Below are 20100 nucleotides of genomic sequence, written 5' to 3'. Positions count from 1 at the left end.
GAAATACTAGAAATGTCATGTCTAAAAGGTTCTGTGTTGTATTTTGAAATAAAACGGTGTGTATTTCTGTTAGCATCCATATACAGAAATTGGCAATTATATAAAAATACAGTAACATAAGGTGGTAGCTCCGCCCCTTTTTTGGGTTAAACCAAAAAAAACGTTGAACTGCTAGTGACAAGAAAATAAAAAAATAGCTGCTCACAGTAGTGTCATGCCTAAAAGGTTCTAGGTTGCATTTTGGAATATATATATATATATATATATATATATATATATGAATATATAATTATCGTTAGCTTTTCTACACAGAGAAGGACAACAAGATGAGAGATTTGGGGCTTTAGGGCCGCCCTCTTTTGGGCAAAATTAACGTCTTTCTTTCAGCTGTTCCCTTCTTTTCAGGTGTTGCCACAGCGAGCACCCAAATTTTGTAAAACCACTAGTGACGAACTGGAAGAAACAGCAGTGCTGTATGTTGCCTTTTTGGAAATATCAGTTTCTATTTTTGTTAGCATTGCAAAACAAAGAGAGGTTTGAGGCATTTGCTGTTTTGTTCCATTGTTAGGATGCAAGTCATTAATTCCATTCATCCATTATCTTTTACCCACTTCTTCCATTTTGGGTCATGGGGGTCGCCGGTGCCCATGTCCAGCAATCGCTGTGCGGGAGGCGGGGGACACCCTGGACGGGTCGTAAGTCCATCACAGGGACACATAGAGACAAATGAGACAAACAACCATTCACTCTCTCACTCACACCTAGGGACAATTTAGAGTTACCTATCAGCCTAACATGCATGTTTTTGGTCTGTGGGAGGAAACCGGAGCACCCGGAGAAAACCCACGCATGCACGGAGAGAACATGCAAACTCCACCCAGAAAGGGGTTTGAACCGGAGACCTGCTCGCTGAGAGGCAGCAGCTCTACCAGTTGCGCCACCGTGCTGCTGGTCATTAATTCATTTTTTAAATTTCATTATTAATCTTTATTTAACCAGGCAAATCCCATTGAGATCACAGATCTTTCTTGCAAAGGAGGCCTGGGTCTGAAGGCAGCCTGACATGCACGTTCATGACCTTTTGCAAATGCTGTTTGCAGTTTGTCGCCAACGATTGGTTCAGGTTTGGTTTATTAGTCATTTGTAAAATCAACACAAGGTCAATAATACAATGAAATGCTGAGGACGATTTCAGCCTAACGAGACTCAGGCTCAAGAGTTAGATGAGTCTTAAACAAATTATTGTTTTTCCATTTATAATCTCTGCAGACCACAGTATACAGACGTCTCCAATCTTTGTGCTAATGAGGCTTAGCATATTAGCATTGGTTTCATATTTTGAACTGAAATATGAAAATGGTATCGATGTTTTAGACTAAATCTGCAGTTTTAATGCTTTAATATTTCATTCTCTATAAAAATAATAAAACACTTTTTGCAGTCGATGCCAGGAGTGAAATCCACACTAGCAGGTATCGTTAAGATGGATCCAGGGAGCTCCTCTGGTTGCTCCAGTAAACACGTATTTAACTTTCACGTTCTGTAACGTCACTTTCAGTTGCTAACAACACAGGTTGAGCTTAAATCTAAAATTTCAATTTGAAATCTCTTCTCGTCGTAGAAATCCTGCAGAGAGCAGTGGTCCGACGCCAAGCGGGACCAAACCATCGTTGGTTTTGAGCACCCTCCCCTCCCTCTGAATAAAGAATTAAAACATGCCACATGAACACGTTTGTTTCACAAAGAGAGGTCAAAGGTCACAACACAACGTAATACTGTCGGCTGAACTCGGCCATGATTCGGCTCGTGTCCCTGATTAAAAGAGAAAAACAAAGAAACATCGGTGTGCGAGTCTGAAATAAAAAAAGTCAGGGAGGTTTCTAAACGCACTCAGAGCAAGAAAAACTTCTGCACTGAAGTCCTGGCAGTTTTGGGGAGGGGGGGCTTCAGAGAGGGTTTGTTGGCTTCCTGCGGGACGTCGCATTGCTTCCGTTGCAGCACCGGCACTCCTCATCTTTCACTCCTGTGCTCCGGTAGTTTTCCCAACAGATTCTTCCCACGCACACGACTCGGTTTTGGTCCCGACGGGGAGCCAGAGCGGGTCTGTGAACGCACCGCCATGCTGGGGTTTTCAGAGCGGCGGTGGCGCCTCGCGAAATCAAAGTCCAAGTGAAATGTTGGAAGGAAAGCGATGATTTGAACCCGCCATCGCCACAACAACACCGTCTAGCGTTGCAGTGCTTTAAAATACAGAAATGTTGCAGAGTTCAGTCTTGGAAGCTCGAAGGAAAAAGAAACGAACCGACACGTTTGGTTTCAGGTCACAACAACGAGAACGTCTTCATCACAGCCTCACATCGGCTGGTTCAAAGACGCAAACAGGAATCAAACTAAAAACGACAGTAACCGACTGCTCGGCTGTGCACGGCGCCTTCAGTTCACATCTTGTGCACGAGTGCGCACGTTTACACACTTGCGTTGTGTTACGTATAGACAGTAGTAGTTTAGCAGCAAAATATTTCAACCTCACCCTCCAATAAATAAACAGTCTTCAAACAGATTCAACTCACAGTCATTCAATCAGGGGGTGTGTGTGTGTGTGTGTGTGTGTGTGCGTGTGTGTGTGTGTGTGTAGGAGTGGGTCTGAGAGGAGACGGGAGGTGAAGCTGGTCAGTAAACCTTCCTCTTCGGGGAACATTAGAAAAGCATGCTTTGCCTTCTGTTGATGCCGCTGTTACCTAAAAAAAAGAAGAAAAAAGTGATAAAATACATTACCCACAATGCATCAGGTTAAGACTTATTTAAATGACTGGTGTTTTTTACAGCTCACTAGAAGATTTACATGTAAACATTTGATTTTAACAAGTACACCTGGTTGTGGAAGGAGCATTTTAAAGTTTGAAAATGAGAAAACGATTTGTTGATGTTCGATGGAGGTTTGTTGACACAAGTGGAAACGTGGGAGGAAGTCGAACGTTGACACGTTGACACCCCTCACGCAGCAACGAGCACCAAACTACAGAACCAGAGGAGTCCAGAACCAGAGGAGTCCAGTTCTGCTGCTTTTGTTGACAAGAAATGTAGAAAAAAAAAAAAAGAGCTTTTCTGTAAAATGCAGCGAGACCGCTGAGCGCTGAAGGACTTTCCTGAACTTTGAGACAGCCGAAATTGAGTTAAAGCTAAAAGACGCAGAATGTTAGCTAAAAGCTATCAAAAGTTTGGCTACAAGTAGCAAAAAGGTAGCTAAAAGCAGTGTTGTAATGTAACAAAGTAGAAATACTTCGTTACTGTACTTAAGTAAAATTTTGACATATTTTTACTTCATTATTTACATTTCTAGCGACTTTCACTTTTACTTCAATACATTTCCCTTAACCCTCTTAGTTACTACAATTTAAAATAGACAGAAATCTGATTGGGCAACGCCTGTTTGTTCTCCCACTTCATGCGGCCCCTCACAAGCCCAGCCCCTCCCACGCCGCTTGTGTGAAACCTGCAGCTCCCGCTGTGAACAAGCTCGATGCACGTGCAGATATCAATCGTTGCAACAGATAATCGTTGACTCACAGTGGAGACACGTTCCTGATAGGTGTGAAAATGACGGTAGCTGCTAAAAAGGAGGTTTGGTGTTCTCCAGGACACGAACTGCTTCAAGAGCATAAGAACTATTAGTTCCTATGGTATTATATTATCATATAATACATCCGATATTATTAATTAGTCAGAAAGAAACAAGCCATAACCAAACAGAACGTAGCTCAGTAGACAAGCCAACAATGTGAGCGTTCTAACTGCTTTGTTAATAAAAGTTAATAAAAGTTAAATTAATATAATTCATTAGAATCAGACTTTTTAAAGATCAATCTTTCTTTGTTCAGTTCAAACTTTCCAAGTTTTTGTCACTGGATATTGTACCCAATAAATGTTGTTTTGGAAATTCTAACCATTTACTTTTACTTAATACTCTTACTTTAAGTACATTTTGGAAGATAATTTTACTTTTGATACATAAGTACATTAAATGTCCGATACTTTTAAGACTTTTACTTAAGTAATAATATTAAAGGCAACTTTAGCTTTTACCAAAGTAATTTTATGGTAACGTACTCGTACTTTCACTGAAGTATCACTTCGAGGTACTTTATACAACACTGGCTAAAAGCAGTAAAAGGGTAGCTACAGGCTACACTTTGCAAAAAAGATATGCTGGAAGTAGCAAAAGGCTAACTACAAGCTAAAAGCATTAAATATTAGGTAGAAGCTAAAACTATCAAAAGGTTAGCTAGAAGCTAAAAGTAGCAAAAGGTTAGACAGAAGCTAAAAGTAGCAAAAGGCTTGCTAAAACCTAGCCAAAAAGTGCTGAATGCTAAAAATGAAATTTGCTGACCAAACTGAGAAACAGAAACTGAGTAGTTAAAGTTAAAATAAAATTAAAAAATATCTAAAAGTTATCAAAAATGTTAGCGGAACATTTCAAAAAGGCTAGCTACAAGTAGCAAAAAGGTAGCTAAAAGCAGTAAAAGGGTAGCTACAGGCTACATTTTGCAAAAAGGAAGCTGGAAGTAGCAAAAGGCTAGCTACAAGCTAAAGTATCAAAAGGCTAACTACAAGGTAAATGCATTAAAAGATTAGGTAGAAGCTAAAAGTAGCAAAAGGTTAACTAGAAGCTAAAAGTGTCAAAAGGTTAACTACAAGCTAAACTTGTTAAAGTGTTAGATAGAAGCTAAAAGTAGCAAAAGGTTAGCTACACGCTAAACTTATTAAAATGTTAGATAGAAGCTAAAAGTAGCAAAAGGTTAGCTAGAAGCTAAAAGTGTCAAAAGGTTAACTACAAGCTAAACTTATTAAAATGTTAGATAGAAGCTAAAAGTATCAAAAGGTTAACTACAAGCTAAACTTGTTAAAATGTTAGATAGAAGCTAAAAGTAGCAAAAGGTTAGCTAGAAGCACAAAGTGGTAAAAGGCTTGCTAAAACCTAGCCAAAAACTGCTGAATGCTTTCCTGAAGTTTGCTGACCAAACTGAGAAACAGAAACTGAGTTGTTAAAGCTAAAATAAAATAAAATATATATATTAGCTAAAAGTTAGCAACATGTTAGCTGAAATTTTAAAAAAGGCTAGCTACAAGTAGCAAAAAGGTAGCTAAAAGCAGTAAAAGAGTAGCTACAGGCTACATTTTGCAAAAAGGAAGTTGGAAATAACAAAAGGCTAGCTACAAGCTAAATGTATCAAAAGGCTAGCTACAAGCTAAAAGCATTAAAAGGTTAAGCAAAAGCTAAATGAAAAGTTTAGCTAGAAGCACAAAGTAGTAAAAAGGGTTGCTAAAACTGAAGGTTGCTGACCATGCCGAGAAACAGAAACTGAGTTGTTAAAGCTAAAAGAAAAAATACTAGCTAAAAGTTATCAAAATGTTAGCTGAAAGATTAAAAAAGGTTAGCTACAAGTAGCAAAAAGGTAGCTAAAAGAAGTAAAAGGTTAGCTACAGGCTAAATTTTTCAAAAAGGAAGCTGGAAATAAAAGGCTAACTACAAGCTAAATGTATCGAAAGGCAAGCGACAAGCTAAAAACATTAAAAAGCTAGGTAGAAGCTAAAAGTATCAAAAGTTTAGTTAGATGCAAAATGTAGTAAAAAGGCTGAAGGTTGCGGACCACGCCGAGAAACTGAAACTGAGTTGTTAAGGCTAACAGAAAAAAATATATACTAGCTAAAAGTGATCAAAATGTTAGCTGAAAGTTTTATAAGGCTAGCTACAAGTAGCAAAAAAGTAGCTTAAAGTATAAATCGGCTAGCAACAAGCTAGAAGTATCAAATGACAAGCCAAAAGGGAAATGTTCCAAAACTAGATAGCAGCTAAAAGAAAAAGGCCAGGTAAAAGCTAATACTAGCTAAATGCTATCTGAAAGTAGCAGACGGCTATGCGCAGTTTATAAACAGAATAATGTTTTTGAAGGACTTGGAGATGTGTGTGTTTTTAAGAGTAAATATTGTAAATAAAGTCATTTTCTGATCATTTTCATCTGAAGTGCTGCCAGATGACAGATGTGACACAGATGTGACACAGATGTGACACAGCTGTGACACAAAATAAGACACAGAGAATCTGTTTGTCGATCTCAAGTTACTTTAAGGAGCAAATTAAGGTTCGATATGTCAGTTTGTTGTTGTGGTAGCGTGAGGCAGTCGGACCCTCTGCTCGTGCTTGGCACCCACCTGACTCTGGGTACGAGGAGTTCCTGTAGCCGGGGTCTCTCTGTAGCTGCACTTCTTTTAACGTGAACATGGACACACCTGAAACACAGGAAGTTCAGCTTCAGCTCCAGCAGGAAACGGGAAACGATCAAAAATAAAGCAGCAGGAAAGCCCGAGGAGGGCGGTGTGTGCGCTCGCTCACTCTCGGGCAGAGCGTGCACTCTCATCCCGAGCTGCCTGAAGTAGGAATGTTTCATCGCCTCGTCGGCTGAAACCCTCGCCTTGGACTCGTACTGCGGAGGAAACACAGGAAACATCAACCGCCTGATGTTTGGGCACCGCAGCTGCAGAATATTGTGTCTGGGGCTTCTCTCCAAACAACTGGGGCGGATAATCAATGACAGAAGTGCGCCCCCTGCTGGCCACAGCTGGAACTGACTTCAACTAAACCAAGTATCAATATTTAAATTTGATGCTGAATCAGGTCACAAACATTTTTAAATAAGTTTGATTGAACTGGAATGGTGGACGACGTGCATCCCTTGGCTTCTATTTCTTAAAAAGTAACTTTTGAAAATGTATTTCAATTCCAAACTGCGAGGCAAAAAAAAAAAAACAGAGAAAACACAGAGGTAGGTGAATACTCTTAGATTATATTTAATTGAAATTTATTTAGATGTTTACACATGGGATTTTTTATTCTATTTTTTATTGCATCATAAATATTTACCAAAAAAACAAAGGAACAACAGAAACCAAAACGATCTCCACAGACAAGTGATGAGGAATGTTGTTATTTGACGGTTTATTTGGTCAAAATCTGAGCTAATTTTGGGGCGACAGTGTTTGAGACTCACTCTGAGGAAGGACAGCAGCAGCTCGATGCCGTCACCGTCCAGCCTAAAGACGAGAAGAGCAACGGTTAATCGTGTGAAAGGAGAGGGAGGAAGTGGACGGCCGTCTCTAATGCTCTGCAGGACTTCCTGCCTGCACACTCAAACATACAGTTACTGTAAAAAGAATCAGAGGAGGGGGGTGATGGTAAACGTTTGAACAGATGAAGGGGCTCTGCACCTCGGGGCGTGGTTGATCAGCGGCTGCGGTTTGTATTTGGGGAAGTTGTAGGATTTGAACTCTTCGATGGCGGAGATTCCCGGCCAGTTCTCCTCGGCGGGCGTGCCTGAAGCGACACAATCACAGCCGAGTCAGACGAGCCGCCGAGCTCGGCTGGAGCGTCTGCGGCCAAGAGTCACTCACCCAGCAGCCTGAAAATTAGGTGGAGCTCATCTTCGACCGTGGAGCCCGGGAACAGAGGCCGACCTGCAGCCATCTCGTAGAAGATACAGCCCACCCCCCTGCAGACGCAAACACACATCAGACGAGCTCTCAGCTAACATCACTGTCGGAATGTGACGTCTTTTCAGCACCCGTTAAATCTAAGGCGTCACTGATCAGAACAAAAACAGATTCCACCTCGTCTGTTTATTGAACAACATGTTGAAGCTGTGAGTGGAAAACTGGCTCCAGTGGGACCACCTCTAAAAAAGAAAGGGTTAAAACAACGCCAAGGTGGAAAGACATCATCATCATTTCCTGTACAGTAGTCCCTCGTTTATCGTGGGAGATCTGTACCCTGAAGCCCCGCGATAAGTGAAAAACCACGACGTAGGAATAGTAGTACAAGTAGTAAATAGTACTTTATTTTATATATATATATATATATGCACACACACTGTATATATAAATACACAAGTGGCTGATTGATGGATGAGCCGCACGATCGGCATGAAAGTTTTATTTAAAATAAATTATTTTAAATTATTTAGCATCTCCTGCAGCTTTGTGAAGCTCACACTGCAGGATAAACTTCCTGCTGCAGCTGATCAGCTGTTCAACGTGCAGAGCAGAGAAGTGGGCGTGGCCAAGAGCGCTTGCAAGTGGCAAAGAGCTGAAATTATGACGTTGTTTAGAAATATTGTTTAGAAACATTGCAAGAGTGTGGGAAGGGTTTAAAACGACTTCCCACACTCTTGCAATGTTTCTAAACTCCAAAGCTCTAAAAGAGCAAGCGCTCTTGGCCACGCCCACTTCTTCAGTCTGCACACTGATCAGCTGATCAGCTGCAGCAGGAAGTTTATCCTGCAGTGTGAGCTGCACAAAGCTGCAGGAGATGCCAAATAATTTTAAATAATTTATTTTAAATAAAAATTTCATGCCGATCGTGCGGCTCATCCATCAATCAGTCAATTGCATGTCATGTCCACTCTTATTTTGAAAAGCCGCGATAGAACGAGTCCTCGACAAACGAACTGTGAGTAGCGAGGGACTGCTGTATTCCTCCTCCTCGTGTCCGTTGGCTGCTGGCAGCACGTGTTCGCAGTCGGCTCGATGAATCCAAACGTGTCGACTGCGACTGTCGTATGAACTGATTTTTGTGCCAGCGAGGTTTGCAGACTCTCCTGAACGAGTGCAGGCTTTGACCACCTGGGGCTCATGGGTAAAATCTGGCAAAAACTTTGTGCGGTGTTATTCAACTGGTGGCCCGGGGGCCACATCCGGCCTGCGGACAAGCTCAGCCTGGATCCATCCATCATCTTTACCCACTTCCTCATTTTCGGATCACAGGGGTCACTGGTGCTCATGTCCAGCAGTCACTGTGCGAGAGGCGGGGGACACCCATGACAGGTCTCCAGGAGGGCTGATGGTTTGGGCTCCTGAGACCAAAGCGTTCTAGAACAGCTGAAGCTTGGACCAAACTGGGTCACACAACAGCTGATCTACAACAGAACGGGTCAAAAGGAAAAGAACCACAAAGGTCCAATCAGAGTCCAGAACCTGGACTTGAATAAAAAGTGTGTTCGGAGCGCAGAAACCTACAATGGAATGGAGAGTGAGCCAAATTCCTCCACATCCACAAGAGACTGATCCAGAGAGCCAGTGAGAGTTCCTCTACAGACTGCTGGATCAGCTGATGGACACAGTTTCAACTCGAGTTTAACGTTTTGTTTAATAAATCATGACCCGGTGGAATCTGTTGAGGTTAAAGACGCTCAGAACATTTTCACTGTTTCAATCTGGATTTAGAGCTTCGTACCACATGTCAATCTGTGTCGAGTACTCTGAGGATCCCAGCAGAACGTCTGGAGGCCGGTACCAAAGAGTCACCACCTCGTTGGAGTAGGTTTTAGTCGGGACAGACTTGGCCCTCGCTAGACCTGCACAGACACAAAGGTAAGGATTCTGACAGCAAACGATAAAGTCGCCGCTGCCTGACACAAAGAGCTGCAGCTTCAGCTGATCTTACCAAAATCAGCTAGTTTGAGCTCCCCTCGCTCGTTGATGAGGAGGTTCTGGGGCTTTAGGTCCCTGTGGAGGACTTTCCTTTTGTGACAATACGACAGCCCTCGCAAAATCTGGAACAGGAAGATCTGGAAAAACACGTTTGAATGACTTATTTGGTCCATAGCACAGAGAGCGCTCAGAGCAGGAGACACTTCACCCTCACCTTCACGTTGTGCATGCTCATGATGTTCCCGCAGTCGTCCATGTACTGCTTCAGATCTTTATCCTACGAGACACAAAATTCACCTTTAAACTAAAACCTTCAGCCTCGATACAATTCTGCAGGAAGTCCTCACTGACCTACTTTACTAGACGAGGAAAATAAAAGCAAGTGTAGAAATCAACAAGCGTGCCGCACGTTACACGACTGTCGAGAAACTGTAGCAATGACCCGAACGAGCAACGACCTTAACTTTGACCTTGATTTGTGATTCGCTAAAGTTTATTTAATGATGTTGTTGAAGCATTGGACGGTAAGGATTGCTGTGCTGCACTTTATTAGACCTGTCCAAAGCCTTAGATACTGTAGATCAGTGTTTTTCAAAGTGGGGGCCGCCAGGGGGGCGCTAGGAGGCCCCCAGAATGATGGAGAGAATAAGATATAATCAACCAAAAATAAAAAAATAGTAATAATAATAATAAAAAATGCACACTAGGGCAATCTTAAAACATGTTGGTTAATAACATTTTTATGCTCAGCAGCTGTAATAATTTATTGAATATAGTGAATAAAAGTTCAAACATTCTAAAAGTTGATGTTTCTTTACATATTTTGTAGCATTGTTTGTGGGTTTGGGGGGGTGGGGTGTCTCAGCCAGAAGCTAATGCTGTTTGGGGGGCCATGGCATGGAAAAGTTTGGGAACCGCTGCTGTAGATCATGACATCTTATGTGATAAGCTCTCAGACATTGGTTTCTCAGATCACAGTTTTTTTTTTTTTAACTATCTCTCAGGTTGGAGACAATGTGTTCGACATAACGGTACTTCATCTAGCTACCTAACAGTCACTAATGGTGTACCACAAGGCTCAGTTTTAGGACCCACTCTTTTTACAATTTAATAAAATTGTAAAACGAGTGAGACATGTAGGTCAAAACATTCCTGACGCCTCCTTGCATCTCTATGCCGACGATACTGTTGTTTATTGTCGAGCTAACACAGTAGCCAAGGTTTTCTAGCTTCTACAGTCTGCATTTGACATCATCCAGTCTGACTTATTCTGTCTCAAGCAGGTGCTAAACGCTGATAAAACCAAAGGGATGTTGTTTTCAAACAGAAAGTTGGTGCCAGCAGTTCTTCATATCTCATCCATACATGGTGTTCCTATTGAGTTTGTAGATTCTTAGAAATACTTGGGAATTTTAGTTGATGCACATCTCTCTTTTAAGCCACATGTCAAAAACTTGATAAAGAAACTAAAATTAAAATTGGGTTTCTTTTTCAGAAATAGATCTAGTTTAACTCTGAATACCAGAAAGCACCTTGTAACTGCTACCTTCCTACCGGCCACTGACTATGGCGACATTATTTACATGAATGCCCCTACGAGCTCCTTACAGATGTTGGATGCCGTCTACCATGGTGAGCTAAGAATCATAACTGGCCGTAACTACTGTACCCATCACTGCACCCTGTATTCAATGGTTAACTGTACATCATTATCTATACACAGGCTCTCACACTGGTTCATTTTCATCTATCACTCCTTGGTCTCCTACCTTCTTATATCTCCTCCTACATGTCACGTCGTCAGTGCAGTCACAACATGCGCTCTCAGGCCTTCATTACCTGCAGCGTCCCCTCAGTGAGGACCGAACTCTGCAAAAAGGCCTTTTCTTACTCTGCTCCTGTTTCCTGGAATATCTTGCTAAAAGACCTGAAGTAGTCGACTTTGACCTCTCTAAGGAATTTTAAACTAGTGATAAGGTCTATAAAGAAATCAATGCAAATATGTTCGTTTTTAGTATTTAACCTTGTTTTATAAGGCACCTTGATTTTATTGTTTTAAAATACTTTTTTTTGTTTTAATTGCATTTTGTTGTAGTTTATTGTTGTCTGTGCACTGTACATTGTCCGTCTAAATCAGGTCTCTCTTATAAATGAGTCCTCGTGACTCCGTGAGACTGACTTGTATAAATAAAGGCTGAATTGAGTTGTGACCTTGACCTTGGAGCTGAGGTGATGAAACATGTACGTGACGCTCCATCTGGTATTTCAAGCTTCATTAAATTGTCTCGAGCGGCTCAGAGGTTATGTGCAGGACAATAGAGAGTTTAGACAGAGTAATGGGTGCACTTTTCGACGGGAGTTTAAAAATGTAAAACAATGATGTGGTAGTAGCGGAGAGTCACCCCCGGACACAGCCTGAGCACGACATCATTTCTTCCAGATCGGTGAAATCAGATTTCAACGTGTCAAAGTTGGGTTTTATTCTCACCAGGTACTCGAAGACGAGCGTGAGGCTCTTGTCGGTGTGGACGATGTCGTGTAGCGTCACGATGTTGGCGTGTTTCAGGTCCTTTAGTAGAGACACTACAGACGCACACAATGATGAGAAACACGGTGTTTATTGGTAAATTAAAGTTTTGCTCACTAAAATAAAGACTAGCTGAGCACCTTCTCTGATGGCGGTGCACGGGGCTCCTTCTTCGTGCTCCAGTCGGATCTCCTTCAGCGCCACCAGGTTGTCCGTCAGCTTGCTGCGCCCCTTAAACACCGTGGCGTACGTTCCCTAAACGCAGCATTGTTCAGGTGAGGTTAGGCTGTGCTCGGAGGCGGAGCTACAAGTGTTTTAAAACTTTCTCACCTCTCCCAGCTTGTCCAGCTTAATGTACGTCTCCAACTTCCCAAAACCGATCTCAGACTGAGGAGGAGACAAAAGAACGAGTCAAACTCACGCTTCATAATTATTTAAAGGTCCACCAGTGGAAGTGGGTAATGCTAAATAATTGTTACAGTCGGAAGGACTTTTATAAAAAGATACTTTACACACATGAAAGTTACACAAAAGCCTCATTGACACCACCGGATGAAACACCAGGACAGGAATAGACCTGGACCAGGAATAGACCAGGAACAGACCAGGACCAGTTATAGACCAGGAACAGACCAGGACCAGTTATAGACCAGGAACAAACCAGGACCAGTTATAGACCAGGAACAAACCAGGATCAGTTATAGACCAGGAACAGACTAGGACCAGTTATAGACCAGGAACAAACCAGGATCAGTTATAGACCAGGAACAAACCAGGACCAGTTATAGACCAGAAACAGACCAGGACCAGTTATAGACCAGGAACAGACCAGGACCAGTTATAGACCAGGAACAAACCAGGATCAGTTATAGACCAGGAACAGACCAGGATCAGTTATAGACCAGGAACAAACCAGGATCAGTTATAGACCAGGAACAGACCAGGACCAGTTACAGACAAACACAGTGGTTGCAAAAGTATTCACCCAACTTTTGCATACCTGGATCATAAGAACTGGGATGAAGTGGGAGATGGGTCGGAGCCTCGTCCTCAGTAATGAGGGCGTTGCTTCGGTCAGTCGTGATTTACAGGTCTGTCTACGTTCCAACCCTCACCTGTGGTCATGAGGTTTGGATCAGGACTGGACTAAAGTGCCTGAAATGAGCTTCCTTCTTAGGAAGCCTTAGAAATAAGGCGAGGAGCTCCGTCATCCGGGGGGAGCTCGGACTAGAGCTGCTGCTCCTCTGCATCGAAAGGCGTCAGTTGAGGAGGTTCATCTCATAAGGACGCCTCCTGGACACCTCCTTTTGGAGGTTTTCCAGGCTTGTACCACTGGTAAGAGGTTCAGGGGAGGACCCAGAACTCACTGGAAGAACTGTCATCTCTGGCCTGGGAACACCTTAGGAGCTGGAGAGTGTCTCTAAGAAGAGGGAGGTCTGGGTTTCTCTCCCAGACCTGCTGCCTCCATGACCCGACTACAGATCAGCAGGATCAGATGGAGATGGACACCTAGGGACACTAGAAGTTGCACAAAGCTTGGCTTCATGGAAAAGTGGACAGAAAAGACAACGTTGCTTAAAGATGGATATAAGGCAACCTGTTGAAACGTTCCAGAAGTCAAACTGGAACACGTGGATGAAGGAGTTGTGGTCTAACGAGGCTAAACGTGAACTATTTGGTTCGCCTTTCACCACCACCTGAACACCATCCCCACAGTGAAGCACAGTGGTGGCAGCATCATGCTGCGGGGATGTACCCAAGATTCACCCAAAGGTTCCACAACAAAAATCTTTTTTTAATTTCAGTTTGTAAGGCAACTACAGAGACCTGCAGAGATTCATTTTGATCCTATAGGCCTGTTGTGATAAACAATAAATCAATTAATCGCATGATAAATGAAAATTATCGACCTCATTTTCATTTATCAGCATTATCGTTTCTTCGTGTCTCTCTTTCTACTGAAGACACTGGATGACAAAAGGCTCAACTCCGGTGCTCTTCACTGACACCCACCTTTCTCTTTTCTCTTTAAAATCCATTTTAATCGTCCAAATTCGTGTTTTTGGATCGTTAAAAGCAGCTAAGCTACAAGCTAAGCTAACGGGCCGACCTCGGGCGAAAAAACCGCCGTCTTGTCAAAGCTCCAAAATTCACGGTTGAAACCCAAGAACCTAAGAACTTGTTTTTTTTTTTTTTATTAAAAGCTTTGAGTGAAAAATGTTATGCTAAAGAACTCAAACCGCAACAAGTGTCCACCATTTTGAGAATCGAACAACAGGAACGAGAGGCAGCCCACGTCATGTCAAGGGGCCTCCCTCTCATTTTTCTTAAAGAGACACGCTACTCGCTCCCTCACTATCCATCCTTCAGTTCAAACAGTCTTATACTGCCATCCAGTGGTCAATAAAAGTACTACACACAAAATTAAACATTTCTTCTCAAATTTGACGATTGCTAATTATTAATTAATAATAATTACTAATTATTGTCAAATTTCAAACAATATTATCGTTTATCGCAATAATTTTTTAGACAATTTATCGCCCAGCAAAATTTGTTATTGTGACAGGCCTAATTGGATTATTATTAAGCTGTTGCAGAGAGGTGAATAAAAACACACCTTTTAATAACGTGAACAGGTCTCTCTTGTAAAAGAGTCCTCGAGGCTCAATGGGATTTACCTGTCTAAATAAATGTTGAATGAAAAAAATAAAATCTAATAATTTATTTTGAACATAGATCAAGATAAACGTTTTGCTTGTGTGTTCTTGCGTCCGTTAGCAAAATATCTCATGAAGCGTTGGACGGACTTAAATGAGATTCAGTTAACGTGGATCAAACGTACGTCTCCGACAGATTCATTATTGAAGCCCACTTGATTTGGATAGTTGCCAGCAGCAGCTGAACTTAGACAACACCAACAGATTATAACTCAGTCCAGATTACAAACATTGAGCTGAAATTTGGTGAGTAGTAGCTGAGGGTAATCCCAACACATACTCTGAGTGCTAACGAGTCAAAGAAGTTCCTGGGTAACATTAATTTAAAGATTTGACTGAAATGGCCATAAATCTGTCGTAATGCAACATTGAAAAGTGATATTTGTTTAAAACAGCAGGATTTGTGTTACCGTCAAGGCATGCTGGAACTTCAGATCATAAGTTTAATTCAATAAACTAATAGAACATTTAATGACAGTTTGCTTAAATTCAAAAGATAAAACACGTAAGGGGGAGGCCAGACTGCGTCATCCGTCCATGAAAATCCACAATTAAACACGTTAACGAGCAATTTAAGGAATAAAACTAACAATTCATTAAAACCCTCACCAAAAGCAGCAGCTGGAGGTTTTTAATTGTGCTATTTATAACTAATCAGGACAGATTTAACCAGCAGGCGACCAGAAACAGACTGAACTACAAGAAGGGGATAAATGTGAAATGATGCTTGAACTTTTTCATTTTATTTTCTCCACAGCTGGCAGGACTCCATTTCCCATGAATCTCTGCGTCAGACTGCAACAAAGCTGCACAGTCTCACCCCGGCAGAGTTTTATGATCTAATCTGATGGGCATGAAGTGGGAGGTGTCGACTCCAGATGAATCCATCCTTGGCTCTCCCTGGGCCAGTTGCCATGGAAACCAGCACAGAGGGTGTTCTTGGTAATAAGGCTCTGCAAAGTGCTGCAAAGCAATACAAAAAAAAAAAGAAAACAACAACAACAAAACAACGTGGAGGCGCAGCGACTGACCAGCGAGGCTCGGCGGGAGCGTCGGCTGAGCGGCTGGTCGAACGGCGGGCTGCTGAGCTGCAGCTTCTCCAAGTAACCGTCGGGAATCCTGATGTCAGCGGGCAGAGACAGGCGCTTGTTGAGGTCCTGAAAACAAACATAAAAATACAACCCTTATGCCTCGGCTTTGAAGATGCAGGTTTTCCATCAATATATGGCTAAAAGTCTAAAAACTTTATTATTTTAAAATGTTTTTAAATGTTTAACCGCGGAAGCTGATGGCTGAGAGCCAGTGTCTCTGCACTCTGCAGCACGGTGAGAAGCTCGTCTCCCACACGCCTCGTGCGTTTATGTGCAGGAGACAATCTGCATTACAGAGTCCACCCCCACGCACGCCCACATGCGCTGGGTGCAGCGTCTGAAATAACTTGTTCTCGTCTCCTCCCACTCCCGAAGCGACTGAGATCAGCATCTTCTGCTCGGTGAAAACAAACGGGCGGCCTGCGGACCAGCGTTACATCAGCACCCGATGCCGGGACTGTAAAAAGCACATCTCGTCTCGACCGATGGAGCCTGTTATAAATAACATCTGTGAGCAGCAAACCAGCAAAGATGTCACTACTGTCACCATCAACACATCAGTGAAGATTCAGGTCCATCGTTGGTCCAGTTTCTCTACCTAATGTTTGTGTTGTGAAGGAAATGAGTTTTTAAATTTTGGCTCCTTTCGGTAACGAAGTTCGACAACACTACGAGTTGTGCAGCAGAAAACCTCCAGAAAGAAACCAAGGCACTCGAACCACCTCAGCTGACTCGTTTAGATGAGGAGGAGGAGCGGCGGCTCTACTCCAAGCTCCTCCAGGATGACGGAGCTCCTTAACTCTCCAAGCCTGAGCTTGGCCACCTCACCTCCTCTTCTGGTCATGACCCAAACCTCCTGACCACAGGTTAGAGCTAGAACAGTTTAGATGGGAGGTGTGCACCGATGCCATGATACTACACGAGTACTCAGAAAAGTGTTCCAATGTTACGTTAAGGCTTTAAGAGGAGGCGCAACGTCAGCCATGTTGAACTATTTTATTTATTTTCTTTAGCTGGCTATCCTGATCCACTTTTTATCGGTTGGTGCTGACGATGCTACAAGAAGTTGTTCGATAATCATCAGAACCACGAAGAAGAAGCAGCCAAGTGAAGGTTTTTCTAAGTGAAGGATGGAGGAGATGGGGGCTTTAGGTAAAACGGAGCTTCTCGACAATCATAGCGCTCGTTTTCTAGCAAGAGGACAAAAGCCTCCTAAATCATCATCATCATCACTGTGACGAAAAAGGACATTGTTGGAAAGCATGGGAGCGGTGTTGGAGCCATCGACGGCTGAGCTGACGAGTTAGCAACAAGCCAGATCGGCTGCTACCATCAGGGGAAGACACTGGGATATGACCAAAACAGGTGGAGCTTATGGGAGCATTCCACCGCTAACGAGCCTGGAAGCTGCTTAAGAAGATGCTTAATGAGCTGCTTAACAAGTAGCAGCTGCAACACAACCACAAAGTAAGGTGCTACGCTAATGCTAAGCTAACGCTGCAAAACTTTGACTTTATAGTTGTTGTTTTTTCTTTCTCTTGTGCTGCTGCGAGCTGGATGTTTTTAACAGAAACTCCGTACATTACTTTAGTCTTTTCCAAATATTGTTTAAGTTGAATATTTTAGCAACGTTCTTAGGGAGCAACAATGCCTGCGTTGTACTAAAAGACGGTGACTGTGATCGTAAACAGTCTGAACTTTTTTTTTGTTATGCTAATTTTTTTTTCTCCCCCAAACAGGAAATGTGTCCAAAATGTGAATTTTACAAAGAAATCCCCTGTTGAAACAGATCAAATAGCTAATTTGAGCTTCTACTGATTGTATGAAGTGTCACAACATATATTTGTACTTACCGGTGCTCTGTACCAGCACGTACTCAAATGTAAGTACTTATACTTGAATTGAAAAATGCGTTTTTATTAATGCGTTAGTAGTGAGACTATGAAAATCAAGAGCTTTGACTTTTGGTCCAACTCCTTCTCTACCACAAAAGACTGGAGCAACAGCCTCATTACTGTATACAGGGCTTAAAGCGGTCCAGCCAGGGGCCAGATTTCCGGCTTGGAGACAGCCTGCCGGTCCGCCTCAACTTAACTTTGGTTGATAGACAGGGATTACATCCAATCACATTGAAGCTCGTGTTATCTTGACCAATTACTAACAGGAAGGCAGGTCTTAGAAAAGCAAGCAAGTGTCCGGCACCTCCTACTCTGACAATTCGTCCCCCCTTTGGAGCGAATCGAAGCGCAGTCAAATGACTGAGTTCAGTCTCTAGCTGGAAAGACACAGCATCTCAGCGACTCCCTTTAAATTCGTGTCAAAACTACAGATTTGAAACTGTTTTTAAATTGCGTTGATGATAGGCCAAGTAAACTCAGAGTTATGATAAATAATCCACGCCACGTCTTTTTTTTCTGAAAAAAGTCAAATCTCAAGTTACAGCGAGAAGCTGCCTGTGATGCTGGTAAGCAGCATCGCATCAATTTTGCATGCAGTTTTCCTCCAGGGTACTTGTCTTGGCAGGGGACACTCATCTCTCAGGGGGGTTTTGTGGACAGGGTGGGGGGGAGGAGAGGGAGACGCTTCTGTGTGGTATGCTATCTTAGCGCTGTTAGTGCCGACAGTTGTCAACCGGGGTGAGGGTGTTAGGATGCTCGAGGTTAACAGAGCGTGCTCTATTCACACAAGGAGAGCTGTTGGTCAGGCTATTTCCTGTTGCTCTTTAAAATAGTTATTGAATCAAGTTACTTATGTAGGTAAACATAGATGATTAACCCCTTAAAATACACCAGAATACAGGAAATGGCATCTACTTTATTCAGAATTTTCTGGGGGAGGACCCCCCAGACCCCCCCCACCAGTGTGTCTGCCTCCCGCCCCTTACAAATGCTTTTGACGCCAATGCTGGTAAGACATTTTCATCTATGTTTAAACAGTCTGTGTTCACAAAAAACATTTTCACTGCACAGAACATCTTTGTGCTAATGCTGTGATATGACTCCAGCTCCTACTCTGAAAGTTATTTAGAATGCTGGGAGTCCTAAAACCAGCTCTGCGGAACTTCCTTTCAGATTGTGATATTGAGTATTCTAAATTTATTGCAAATTAATTGACTGAAATGTGTCTGTTCAATGTGGTGAGTCTTTTTGAGTTTTATTGCTGCGGGGCAGTACTCTGGGGCACATACGTTGTTTAAGTTCAAATACATTGAAACCTCATTGAAGTCATTGTTACTTGAAATTTGTTGTTAAAATAAGTTGTTTGCACTTTTAAGAGCATTTTTAATGAACGTTGGCAATATGTCACGGTTTTATTCTATCAGCACCACAAAAAAAGTTTCAGGCTCAGGATTTTTTTCCCACTTTAAGCCCTGTGTGTATGAGACCCTGGTCCGTCGAGACACGATCTAACCTGGAGGCTAAACTTCACCATCTCCTACTAGAGGAACTGAAACACGACAAGATTTTGTTTATTTTGAATCAATAAGAGCTCCAAGATTTGAGGAAACAACCTGAGCTGAGTGTTTTCCAGGTCAAGCGGTTATATCACATCCTTTGGCCCGACACAAGCAACAGCGTCAGTAAAAGATGTTGGTGTCTGCAGTTGTGCCAGCAGGGGGCGGAAGGTGTCCAGCCTGAGCTGCTCGGACTCAGCCCTGGTTGACACCTACACTGAGCTGGACGATCACTGGTGTGCAGCAAGACAGACCGAGGAAGTAGCCGAAGCTCGGTGGAAACACTCAAACTAGCAGGAACAATTCACTTGTTTTAACTGATGAACTGGTTTTATGTTTTAAGATGGAGGGCAGTAAAGTCTGAAGGACACAGAGGATTTTCAGGAGTTGTTCTCCTTTAAAAAAGAAAAAAAAAAGACAGTAGTTATAAATTAGAGCAGCCAAGCCTAACAATTTAACAAAATATATGGATTTACCAAATAACAGCCTTCTGAAATGACTACGTGTAATTTTAGCCTTTGAGACTTTAAAATTTACACTAAAAAAACTGTTTCCTTCTCAGCGCCGTGTTTGTATTCAATTAAGAGTGAGTGAGAAACTGATGACGAGGAGGTGTTGAACACCCGCTTGGCAGAAAACCTTCCAGCGTGCCTTTAAGCTCGGACAGCTGACGGGAGGAAGCTCGTGGATCGCAGCCTCTTCAGGCTCCTCTGGGAGCAGCGCTGCTGTCAGTGTCCTGACACCCGGAGAGGAGAGGCCATTAGAGAGGACACCACCCTGAGGGAGAGGAGGTGAAGAGCAGAGGGAGAGGAGGTGAAGAGCAGAGGG

At 42.7% G+C, this 20100-nt stretch overlaps 1 protein-coding gene across 1 annotated transcript in view; it reads right to left on the bottom strand.

The window, feature by feature from the left end:
- Positions 1-2521: 2521 nt before the first annotated feature.
- cdk17 (cyclin-dependent kinase 17) overlaps positions 2522-20100 on the bottom strand; it is a 53342-nt gene continuing 35763 nt past the window's right edge. The window contains exons 5-17 of the mRNA XM_037695857.1: positions 15759-15884; positions 12338-12394; positions 12148-12262; positions 11969-12063; positions 9695-9757; positions 9494-9617; positions 9284-9404; positions 7447-7544; positions 7264-7369; positions 7047-7089; positions 6392-6482; positions 6211-6288; positions 2522-2738 (exon numbers count right to left, since the gene is read on the bottom strand). Of these exons, the coding sequence (XP_037551785.1) occupies positions 2698-2738; positions 6211-6288; positions 6392-6482; positions 7047-7089; positions 7264-7369; positions 7447-7544; positions 9284-9404; positions 9494-9617; positions 9695-9757; positions 11969-12063; positions 12148-12262; positions 12338-12394; positions 15759-15884 (1158 nt within the window). The 3' untranslated portion in view covers positions 2522-2697. The remainder of the gene's footprint in view (positions 2739-6210; positions 6289-6391; positions 6483-7046; positions 7090-7263; positions 7370-7446; positions 7545-9283; positions 9405-9493; positions 9618-9694; positions 9758-11968; positions 12064-12147; positions 12263-12337; positions 12395-15758; positions 15885-20100) is intronic.

This window comes from Nematolebias whitei, chromosome 22 (assembly GCF_014905685.2).
Source record: "Nematolebias whitei isolate Nwh7 chromosome 22, NemWhi1, whole genome shotgun sequence".
Classification (NCBI taxonomy): domain Eukaryota; kingdom Metazoa; phylum Chordata; class Actinopteri; order Cyprinodontiformes; family Rivulidae; genus Nematolebias; species Nematolebias whitei.
The sequence above is the reverse complement of the archived record's forward strand: the minus strand, read 5'-3'. Positions and strand labels throughout refer to the sequence as shown.